Below are 11,805 nucleotides of genomic sequence, written 5' to 3'. Positions count from 1 at the left end.
ATGAAAAAAAGGAAAATAAATAAATAAAATAAAATAAAAAGTGTAAGCAACAATTTCTGATCCTATGCAATGATTTCAGGATAACTCAATTCAGTTCATTTATATATCAATATTTAAAAACGTCAGTTATCTTAAGTGCTGTGCAGCATAAACAAGAGAAATTCCAATCTGACTATTTAAAACAAGAAAATCTATCTTAGTTAGAATAAAAATAAACATTTAAACTACCGTAGTCATAACTAAAAGAACAAACAAAACAAAGACAGTAGAAAAGCATCATATAAGCACTAAAGAAACAAATGCATAAGAAATAAAATAATTAATGCAATACTTTTTGGTTCTTTGGTTACCAAACATGATGTGATGAAACATTATTCTACAATGTAAATCTGTATGTGTCTATATGATTAGTACTTTCAGTGACTACTTTTATAGTTTTATCCCATGAAAAACATGACTTTTTAAAAACCTGTCCAAATAACAGACAGATTTGTGGAACACAAATACTGAGGACAGAATACGTCTGATATAATATTCATAAGAATGGAGAATGGCAGATATATACATAAATGACTGAAAGTAACTGAGTTGTGTTACCCATAGTACCCAGAGTAACTGAGTTGGTAACTCTGCAGTTGCATCTGTAACTAATGTCTCTACTGGCTTTAGACGGTCCAGCATTAGAGCACAAATGTGAAACCTGTGATCTCTACGTACCAGCTGACAGCCACAGTCAGGCAGGATTCCTGCACTTCACTTTAGTGTCTCAGACACATTCAGATTTTGTCTTTCCAATTCAGTGTTGGATGTCTGATTTTTGATTGAATGGTGCACAGTTTTATTAAACTTCAATAAAGGTAGGAGAGTGATATTGAGAATCTCCCAAACATCCACAATGTGATCAAATATGATCACAAACATGTGAATCCACCTTCTACAATTTTCGACAGTCTTCAAAGAAAAAAACCTCTGAAATATCCATAACTGTTTAGTTTTCTGTTCATGTTTCTGTCTGTAGAGGCTCAAATCAAAGATCCAAAGTATGTTCACCATGTGACCGCTTCCACTTTCAGATGATGAGCGGATGCCTCCTTGAACTTGTTTGAATGAAGATCTTTAAATAAAAGATAAAGAGTGTTGAGAAAGTGCTTCAGTGTGATGGTCATTGAAGGTAGATTTTTTAGGAAGGAATTAAATTAGTCAAAGTTTTACCTTTCAGCCTTGTTTGGAGGTTCTGATGCAGAACAGAGACGACTAGAACAGTGTGAAGACGAGGGTTTCCCTGCAGCACCATGTCTGAAATCAGAGCAGACCACTTAGTCTCTACCAGGGTGGACAGATGGGATGTCCAGGAACAAATGCGGAGCAGCTCCTCACAAAACTACACAAACTCTGGAATGACTCTGGAAGGTGGCATGAAGAACATGAATACCTTCAACAGTGGTGCAGGACACATCTGCTGTCCAGAGAATCTTCACTCCCATTTGGTTAGGAAGACTTGAGAAGAGGTACCAGGTCAGGACTGAAGGTCTCAGCAGTGCTGTGAAGAACCTGAAGAAAGAACACATGGATGATGCTTTAGTCCTCCAACATGTGACCTAGGAGATGCTCCATCTGAAATAAAAGCAGACTGGAGGAGAATGATATTCTAGTTCAGAACCTTCTGACTGTGATGAAGAACCTGGACTCTGGTAGGAGGAGTTTGTGTGGTCCAGCAGTGATGTTCTTCTCTGTTCTTGTTAGGCTGTGTTGTGTCTCTGCTCCCAGGTGAAGGCTGGAGGTTTCTAGCTCATCTTCTGCTTTGAAGGAGGACTGAGATGGCAGGACCTAGAGTGTTTTTCTGTGGTCCAACAACTGTGGTCTAGTTTGGATCTGATCTTGATCAAGATGGTGGCAAGTGTGCAGTCGCTGCTGCAGCTGCACTTAGTGAAGCTAGACGTTCTCACAGGAGAACATGTCAACAACCCAGACATGTGCAGATAGTTGGGAAAAAAAAAAAAAAAAAAAAAAAAAAAAAAAAAACCAGGCAGAAATAAATCTACATAGTATGCCCCACCCCCACCCCCGCTCTTCCCTACTGTGGGCTGTCAGCTGGTCTGTGTTGGTGGGACATCAGAAGTCTGGAGAGCACATGGACACCAGACTTCTGATATTGTCCTGCTGCAGTAAATGTCATCTAGCTTGTATTCAACCGTTGGTTCTGTGCATTTATCCTCCCTGACCCAGACCCACCCGGATAAATGCACAGAACCAACGAGCCCACAGTTCTGTATCAACATGATTATCTGGAAAAGATGTTCACCTGATTGTGTCCTGATTATTATCTAATAAAACAATGATCTACAATAAATATGATTCAGAATATATTTGATACTCTAAAAACATAAGCTGTAAAATAGATATTTGTCCTACTAAATTGACTTGTAAAAATATATTTATGATGGTTAAATGATGATTAGTGTTTGATTGGAAAAGAATGACTGTGTATAATAAATCTTGTTCCCTTTGTGTCTTTTGTTAAAGTATCTTACAAACATGATACCAGAAGATCACATCACATGTTCAACATTAAGATCCCAAATACTCACATTTACGGTCTTCCTTCCTGCAGCACAAACACAAAGTTTGGTCTCATATTTCAGCACATTTAAAGCTCACCTGGCTTGTTCACGTCTGGTTGAAGGACAGGACACAGAAAACAGGGTTGTGGTAGCTGTGGTAGGTCCTCATGACACCAGAACTGAGACATCGCTGTGGCTGAGAAATGAAAATGAGGTCGAGCAGCGTGTTCTTCTCTGTGGTGGCAGAAGTGATCAGTTGTTTGTACCCTCTAGACTGAAACATCTCCACAATGGGCTTTCGTACCATGAACAGCTGATTCTCATTGAAGTCACCTGACACAATGATTGGATGACAGTCCATCACCTCCAGAGAGTCCAGAAGACTTACCAGGTTCTGCAGGAATACTGAGACACTGTAGTCTGGAGGTCTGTAAACAGCTGCTATCAGAGCCTGGAACGGAGCTTGAAGCTTCAAAACCACAAACTCAAGATCAGTCACATTGTGTAAATACTGTTTGTGTTGGACCTGGATGTAGTTTCTGACATAAACAGCAACTCCTCCTCCACCTCTGCTAGCCATCTGAGGAAGGTTAGTGTAGGACACGTGTCTGTTACGTCTGAACATGGCGTAGCCGTCCAGCTGGAGACTTTCTGCAACAAAGGAGCCTTGCAGGTGGGTTTCAGTGAGACACAAAACATCTGCTAGACACATTTCATGATGACTCCTGATGTCGCTGATGTGAGATGGAAGTCCCTCTGTGTTGTGGTGGACAACAGTCAGAGTGTGGGGTCTGCTCACTGCTTCTCTCACCTGCAGAAGAGGCATTGTGTGGTCTACCTGTGCTGGTCTCATGGTTTGCAGAGCTGCAGTGATTTCTGGGTTGGCATAGATCTTCTTCTCGTCCATGTCCAGTAGATACAGTCCACTGAGAGACGTCACCCTGCTGAGAGCTACGTAAGCCATACCTGGTTCAAAGATGTTCTTCAGTGACACCACAGCAGCACTGGTCGTGAGGCCCTGAGTCTTGTGCACGGTGCAGGCAAAGGCTAGTCTCACAGGAAACTGTCTTCGGACCACCCTCCTCTGTTTCAGGTTCTCCTCTGCTCTCTCGATGTAGACCAGGTCATCTGCAGCTCCAGTCTGGTTGTTTCTCACCTGGTTGTCCATTCTGAGACCAAGTTTGATGATGTGTTTGTCGTTTCCAGAACTTACCACTCTCAGCAGCTTACCAAATGCACCGTTGACCAGTCCGTTCTGGATGTCGATGTTTCTGGTGAGCATGACTCGAACTCCCTCAGCGACCTTCAGAGTGTCTGCCAACTCGTTTCTGGCTCCTTTACCTGGTTTGTCCTGTCGGGTCATTCTGCCTGTTTGTGGGTCTTTCCGGAAGTCGTCTGCATCGATGCTGATCACGTCTGGGTGGAGCAGAGTGAGTGTTGAAGTGTTGTGTTCATCGACCTGCTTGTTGGTGGCAAAAATGTGCAGAACATCAGTTGGACAACAAGAAGCATCTGTGATGGTCTGAGACAACAAATCTCTGTCTTCCTGAGACAACTCCTCCGTCTTTTCTTTCACCCGAAGTCTGTTCAGCAGCTCTGCAAAAGCAACGTCGTCTTTCTGCCGCATAATCTGCGTCAGAGTGATCACCTGGAAATGTTGCCACCACAGGTCAATGTCTGACGGCTGAAACACACACAGGGGTTTAGACTGTCGCACTGGTGGCAGCTGATAGAAATCTCCAACGGCTAAAACTGACATTCCTCCAAAGGGTTTCTGACTGCCTTTGATCTGTTTCAGCCTTGCATCTACATAAGCAAACAGAGGCCTGGACACCATTGAAATCTCATCAATAATCATGATTTCAGCATTGAAAAGCTCAGCTCTGACCTCATCCAGCTGGTTACCAAGTCCACAGATAGGAGGTTTCAGGCTTCTAGGCAGCTTCAGGAGAGAGTGGAGGGTTGTTCCTGAGATGTTGAAGGCAGCGGTACCAGTAAAAGCAGTGAGCAAGACAGTTGGGTTTGAGATATCGGCCTCCTCTGCACGTGCTGGTAGTTTCCTCAGGATCTTAGAGGCTTCTGAGTAAATGCATTTGATCAGATGAGATTTACCTGTTCCTGCACCACCGTTAACAAAAAGGAAGAACGGCTCTGGATCCAGTTGACACACACGTTTGATGCACCAGTCTCTGACTGCATAGAACACACAGGCCTGCTTCTGGTTCAGGGTCTGATACATACCACGTAGAACTGCTGGGTCCATGGATGAAGGCTCTCTGAAGGCTCTGACTTCTGTTCCAGCGTTTGACTGAGGGTTGTAGTCTGGGACATTTTCCTGTTCGTTGTCTGCCTCATCTGCCTGCAAATCATCATCACACTGCACCCTCACAACATCAGATTCAGGAGCAAGATTACACCATTCATCAACCGCCTGGTCTCCGTTGTCTTCCAACTCCTGCAGAGCGTTCTCGATCTCCTCACTGTTCTTCTCATACCTCTTTCTGTTTCGTTTGACGATGTCAATCACAAACTCATAGTCTTCGGATCCCGGCAGATACGACACGGCAGACTGGTAGAAGGACTGATAGGTTGGAAAGTGCTCTGACTTCAGTTCAGAGTCTGAGCGATGAGGAACATACAGTTTCAGAAGTCTACCGTAAAACTGCTCTGGGTGTTTCTCCTGTGAACAGTGGTAATATCTGATGACAGCTGCTTTGTCATTTCGCCGTCTCTGCACAAACCCTAAGTCATTGAGGAGCGGTAAAACATTCTTATTCTTTGACTTGTTAGCACTGACAAACCTGCATGTTGAAGCAAAATCAGCCAAACACATGCCCTCGTACTCCGCTGTCTCCGGTCTGGCTTTGTATTTGTCACTCAGACTGGTCATCCAGATGTTGCAGCAGTCGTCTGTGGTGTTCTCCAGGAACGAGAGAGGTCGACTCATGCGGACTGGGTTGTCATCTGTAGGTACAAACACAACTGCACGAGAACCTTTTTTCATGTGTAAACCACAAGCACGCGTGACACACTCCTGAGCACTGATCTCTCTCTTTTTTGAATAAGCCTGCATGACCGCTCTCATCTCATCACACTCGTTCACCCGGTCCATGTGAGCATTATCCATCACAGTTTTCAGATACTCAGACAGGCCGCTCTCTTTCTTAGTGATGTACTTGGTCAGATACTCGATGCAGGAGTAGGCGTTGAGGATGTAAGACACGTCGATGTTGCTGTCCCAGGCTTCAAGCAGATGTGGATTGTAATTATTTATCCACGAGTCTTTGGGCTGACGTTTCAGAACCAGGGCCGTTTTTCTGGTCATGCTGTGGAGGTAACCTTCATACTCTGCCATCGTCAGGTTGCATTGAGCCAGGAGCTGGTCCAAGGACAAAGAAGCAGTTTGAGGGTTGATCAGGAGCTGGTACAGAGGTCTGAGTTTCTCCTTTGCAGCACTGGTGTGGTCATCTTCATCAGGTCTTGTTATCATGGTTCGTCTGCATGGTGGTTTAGGAAAACCAAACCTGCACCCAGAGTTCACGCTCTTGAAACAAGTTCTAGTGTGGTTCCTGCTGTGTTTCTGCACCTCTGTCACCTTCTTGTACAGTTCTGGTTTTGTGTTTGGGTCAGGAAGTTGGGCTGAGATGAACCTGTCAACAAAATCACACACAGTCTGATCACTGTTTACTTCTACCTGTGGGGCCTGATCAATCCAGAGCATCATGTGAATGTGGGGACTCCCTCTGTGCTGAAACTCTACTCTGTAAAAGAAGTCAATGACCTTTCCTAAAGGCTGAGCATCTGAACACAACAAGTCCCTGAAAAGACATTCAACCCGTTTGTCAAAAAGCCTCATCACACACACTGGATTGGATCTGAGGATCTCACACTTTTCTGACCAGTCTAGAGCTTCAAAGTCAACCTGTTCACCCTGTTGTCTCTTAACAGCTGTAATGACTTCAGGCCACCTCATCTCTGCTGCTGAAAATGTACAGAAGAACGTTGGCGTTCCTAACTGGCGAATCATGGCATACAGGTCTCTGGTGGTTTTGTGCCAGTAGGCTGGAGTTCCTCTCAGGGGCTGCATGAACCTGATGGCATCTTTATTCCTCACAAGTCTCTCAACCTCTTGTTTGTCCTGCAACATAGCTGAGGTTATCCTACGTCCATCTCTAGTCAGGGTTTTACCTTTTCTCAGCTGTACCATCATGCTGGAGTTGGCTAGGTGGATCTCAGTCACAAACTGGGCAAAAAACAGATATGTTGGGTCTCTGGCAAAGCGATCATCTGTGTTAAAAAGTCTAGACTTGAAATAACCACTGGGTGTGACTTTAATACGTCTCTGTTCGTCCAGCGTGTTCTGACCAGTAGGAAACTGCACCGGGAACGCCATGGCCTCCAGTTTAGGGGTTCTGAAGAAGCTGACAGGACTGTTTCTTTCTGCGGGAGCAACACAGTAGGTGTTATCAGAGAAACACATGATCTCTTCTGAAATGTCTGGCACCTGCAAACAGGATTCCAAAGCAAAGCCTCCGTTTGGCAGCTCATTCTCTTCATCATCATCATTTCTCTGCTGCTGTGCTGGTTCATCATTATCACTTAACCTCTCAACTTCACGTTCAGACTCACACATGGCACTTTTCTCACACATGTCTATCTCCATTAAATCTGCTTCATCATAATCACCGTCATCCATCCTATCCTCCTCATCATCCTCCTCCTCCTCATCAGGAAGTGTGGGGTCACAGAGTTCAGCTTCATCTCTGATAGTTATGTCCTGGTATTGTGGGTGTATACGTTTTAGTTTGAGCAGCGCTCGTACAAGTTTAGACCAGGTTACCGTCTGGAACAGCTGATGACCTTTGTAACACAAGCGTCTCTTCAGTTTCACTCTCATCACCTGAGACTCGTTTCTTAGTCTGGGTAAAGCTTCCACTGTTTCCTGCACCTGTGAGGGAACACACACTACATTGCCACGAATCAGTCTTTGTCTGCCTTTAGGAAGAGGAATTATTTTAGCAAAAGGAATACACTTAGAGATCAGATGTCTCTCCAGGATGTTCAGGTCTTTCAGTTCATCAGGAATCTCTGTCAGTTCTAGGTTGTTGACTGCAGCTAGAGCTGGTACAGCACCTTTTTTGACATAACTGTGACATGTGTGACAAATCCACTCCTTACGTCTCTCACGAGGAACTAAACATGGTTGGTCTCTGCAGGAACCTTCACACACATGGACATATTTACCTGTCAGGCACGGTTCAATGACTGCTGTGTTGGTTACATAACTGGACCTTCTGCAGACTAGGACCTGGTTTGGAAACGAGGCTTTATGACACACAGTGCAAACATAAGAGGGTCCGGCTTGAATGTTGGACCTGAAGACAGAAATGGCATTTTTAATCAAACTGTTGTCCGTCTCTGTTTCTACAGTCTGTGTAGGTCTCTTCATCTGTCTGTACTTTCTCCTTATTATCATGGCACATCTGAGGTTGTGCATCCGTCTAAATGCACAGTTACTTCTGTATCTGTCTCTCATCATCTGTTTCATAAACTGTCTGTGTCTCAAACGGAAAACTCTGTCATTTTCATAACGTTGTTGAGATTTCTGCTTCATGTAAGCCCTTTGTCTCTCTCTGAACTCTTCATTTAGCCTGTAACTGTTTCTTAGATACATTTTCTGTCTCTCTCTGAACTCTTCATTTAGCCTGTAACTGTTTCTTAGATACATTTTCTGTCTCTCTCTGAACTCTTCATTTAGCCTGTAACTGTTTCTTAGATACATTTTCTGTCTCTCTCTGAACTCTTCATTTTGCCTGTAACGGTTTGTAAGATAAGCTTTGCGTTTCTGTCTGAATTGATTGTTTTGTCTGTAACGATCTCTGATGTACTGTATTTTTTTTTGTTGAAAGTCTACATTTTTAATAGTACAATTCTTAATATATGTCTTCATATTCAGTTTCTTTCTTTCTCGAAGTTGTTCATTCTCAGAATAATTCTTTTGACTCTGCAGAGTTTTCTTTTCTCTGAAAGTAGGATTATTTTTATATTTTTGTTTTTCTTTACTATTTTTATTCTCCTGTTTCTGGCCTTTTTTCTGTGAGTTTATCAATCTTCTCCTGATTTTTCGCCTTTGTGACTTATTAAGCCTTGAGAAATTAATGTAGGTTTCTGTAAATCCAGTATCAGGAAGATCTCCAGCAGGGGTTTGGATGACAACAGTGTGAAGATTTTTGTCAGTCTCAGAAACATCATGTGATGAAGTAGATTCACCTGTAGGTTCATGTTCAGTTCTGGTCTCGTACATCATGAGTCCTACCTGCTGCACAGTTGAGGTTATATTACCAGCAGATGCTTCTTCCATGATGACATCGGATGTGGACATGTGTGGAGATATGTTCAGAGGCTGATCAGCAGCTGGATGTGAGGTTGACCCATCAGCAGCTCCATGTGACTCTGCAACAGTTGGTCTGCAGTCCGACACGTTTCTCCTGCCGTCTATGTTCACACTGGAAAACTCGACAGGCTTCAGCTCATACAGGGTGGAAGGTTGGGTTTCAAAGTTGGTGTGGCAGAGTTTGATCCTGTCAATCATGTCAGTTAGATATGTGAATTTCAGCATTATAGCGGTACCAAGAGCAGATGGTAACCCTTCAGTAGTGCGGGAATGAGGATCAAAGAAGCCGTAGTTGTAGTTATCATGTGATCTACATCGGAAAACTGCAACAGTCAAACCTGACATGATCAGCAGAGCATACTGGACATCAGAAGACAGGTGGCTGAGTCCTTCTTCAAGGCTGGGAAGGTTGTTTCCTCCTACAAAAGATCCATAAATGCCAGGTAGTTTCATGTTCACATTATAGGTAGATCTACGTGCAGTTAATACCTCTGGTAACTCATCAGTGGCCAGATAAACACTGGTTGGAAACCTTTGTCTGACCTGTCTGTACACCGCATCACCTTTATCTAAAACATGGTCAAGATCTGTTCTGGTAATGTTCTCATTTTCATACAGAAATGCCAAAAACACCTGACTGTTAGCTGTACACTGTGTATTCCTAAATGTACCATATTTAACAGAACTTTGGCTGTGAGATGCAGAAACATGTTTGACAGACGCTTGCAGTTTCATCTTCATCTTGTCCACGTGAGATGGTCCAGCACTCGGTTCTTCTGGTTCAGTCTGGTGTACCTGCTGTCTCTGAGCAAATGGAGGTTTATGAGCAGCATCATGGTGAACTACAGCTGAGAAAGTATCTCCATCAGAAATGCATTCTACTTCACTCAAACAATCAGGGTGACGTCCTTTCTTCACAACATCAGCACATGAACCTTTCTGTAATTGTTGACCACCATGTAGGACCTCTGGACTCTCAGCAGACACGTTTACCAGGTTCACGATCTGAGGAGCTTCTTTTTCACCGGCAGCTGCACCTTCTCTCACGTTCTTCCAGCGGGCCTTCTGGGACTGGGAACGCTGATTCTTCCTAGGCATTCTTTAGACTTAAGACTTAGACACAATATAAATATTTGCACAAAAACCAAAATCTGGTATCTTTGGAATCAAGCAAGATTTTTGGCACTTATTTGCCCCCGGCACTTTTCACCAGATGTTTGATCACACAATCAGTTGAATGTCTTATATGTTTCAAATCTCAAATGTATCAATTCTCAAATAGTTGGGTTTCTTATATAGTTTTCCAAACAATGACCAGGCACTTTTCACCTGCAGCACTTATTCACTGAGAAAAAGGCACTTTTCACCTGAAAGGAGGTATAGGAGAAAATCAGAGTGGAGATGAAGCAGGAAAAAAAAGAAAAAAAACAAAGAGAAAAAAATAAAAACAAAAAAAAAATTGACAAAAAAATTAGAGTAAAGACTGAGAGTATGCAGAAAAGTGACAGAATAGTGATAGGGTATTTAAAAGAGTTTATATAGATAAAAGGCAAAGTCTAGAAAAAGCCAAGATAACAAGAGAGCAGAGAGCGTGGACACAGGATCCCCTGGAAGACACACACATAAAATTATGTCAGAAAAGTGTAAAGCTGTCCAGCCAGCAGGATGTCATACACAAAACAGATGCCACTACTTTATTTAGCAATGCAGTTTATAAGCCATTAGACATATGCACATAAAAATGAAAAATTCTGAATAATACTACAAAGATGGAAAAATTTTGCATTCCATTTTTTAGTTGTTGGAAGGATAAAGTTTAGTCTCCTACTGCACTTTCTTACAAGCAGACCACCGTAAACACTACAGAGCCCTTCATGTAACAAAGTGCATTCATTTGATGTCTGAACAAATCAGACTTCAAGGGTGGTGTGGATCAGAAAGTGTAAGAAATGAGGGACTTTAGTGAGCAAGAACACAGTACCACACTAAAAAACACAATATCTAAGCTCAGGGTAGACCACATTTATTTTAAATTAAAAAGCAGTCCATTATAAAGTAGAGAAAAAGATGGTAAAGATGTGCACTTACCAGTTCAAACACAGTGAAGTTAACTCAGTCTAGTAGAGAGAAAAAATATGTTATTTAATTTCTGACACTTTTAAGAACACCGAAAATCTGGATTTATTGTTATTTTATAACATTACATATGATAAACTTAAAGGTAGTGATTTAAATTTTGATGCAAGTGTTTTAAAACACAACATTTATACTTTTTAAACATGTACTTTACTTATATCTATAATTTTTATACTGAAATAATACAATAGGTTACATTGGTGAAAAATGTTGCATTTGTACTTTTATGTATTTTTACTTTGTAATTAATAAACCACAAAAACTCTTTTACGTTGTGTAAACCGTAAACAATTCATTCAATCTGAAAAAACTTAAACTGCAAGACTAGCTAGCATGTGGCATGACGTTAGCACTTTAGCATGTTAGCTAACTTCTAATGATATTCTTAAGCCCGCCCCCCCCCCCCCCCCCCCCAGTTTTCACGTGGCAGGGTAATAAAAGTAACGAAAGCTTACAAAGGTGTAATAACTTTCCGGTAAAAGCAGAGGACTATTACTTCGTAATTATATTCTGAACCGGACTGAACCTGACACAACTCACCTCAGCAGACACATGAGCAACTGCAGAGAGGGGAGATTGTGACATCTAAAGTGCATGATGCATTCAATGTTACTCGGAAATTCAAACTTCTAAAAAATAATTTAGACGAGTATAAAATGGATTGTTAATTATTTTTTTATTTGGAAAATAACATGTAAATTATATTTATTAACT

General features: G+C 42.2%; 1 protein-coding gene and 1 long non-coding RNA gene across 2 annotated transcripts; both read right to left on the bottom strand.

The window, feature by feature from the left end:
• Window positions 1–511: 511 nt before the first annotated feature.
• Window positions 512–9,438, bottom strand: LOC105358088. The gene is made up of 4 exons (XM_023961727.1): window positions 1,661–9,438; window positions 1,433–1,551; window positions 1,213–1,296; window positions 512–1,114 (listed from the first exon to the last, which is right to left on the bottom strand). Exon 1 carries the CDS (start codon window positions 9,406–9,408, stop codon window positions 2,668–2,670), a length of 6,741 nt encoding a protein of 2,246 aa, XP_023817495.1. The 5' UTR covers window positions 9,409–9,438; the 3' UTR covers window positions 512–1,114; window positions 1,213–1,296; window positions 1,433–1,551; window positions 1,661–2,667.
• A 294-nt stretch (window positions 9,439–9,732) lies between these two features.
• LOC111948778 lies at window positions 9,733–11,074 on the bottom strand. The gene is made up of 2 exons (XR_002874771.1): window positions 11,044–11,074; window positions 9,733–10,562 (listed from the first exon to the last, which is right to left on the bottom strand). It is a non-coding gene; the product is annotated as an uncharacterized LOC111948778 (long non-coding RNA).
• Window positions 11,075–11,805: the final 731 nt, after the last annotated feature.

This window comes from Oryzias latipes, chromosome 2 (assembly GCF_002234675.1).
Source record: "Oryzias latipes chromosome 2, ASM223467v1".
Classification (NCBI taxonomy): Eukaryota; Metazoa; Chordata; class Actinopteri; order Beloniformes; family Adrianichthyidae; genus Oryzias; species Oryzias latipes.
The sequence above is the reverse complement of the archived record's forward strand: the minus strand, read 5'-3'. Positions and strand labels throughout refer to the sequence as shown.

What these genes read in the sequence shown, in the direction of transcription:
- LOC105358088 (XM_023961727.1), bottom strand. Translation starts at nt 9,408, where the DNA reads ATGAAACTACCTGGCATTTATGGATCTTTTGTAGGAGGAAACAACCTT.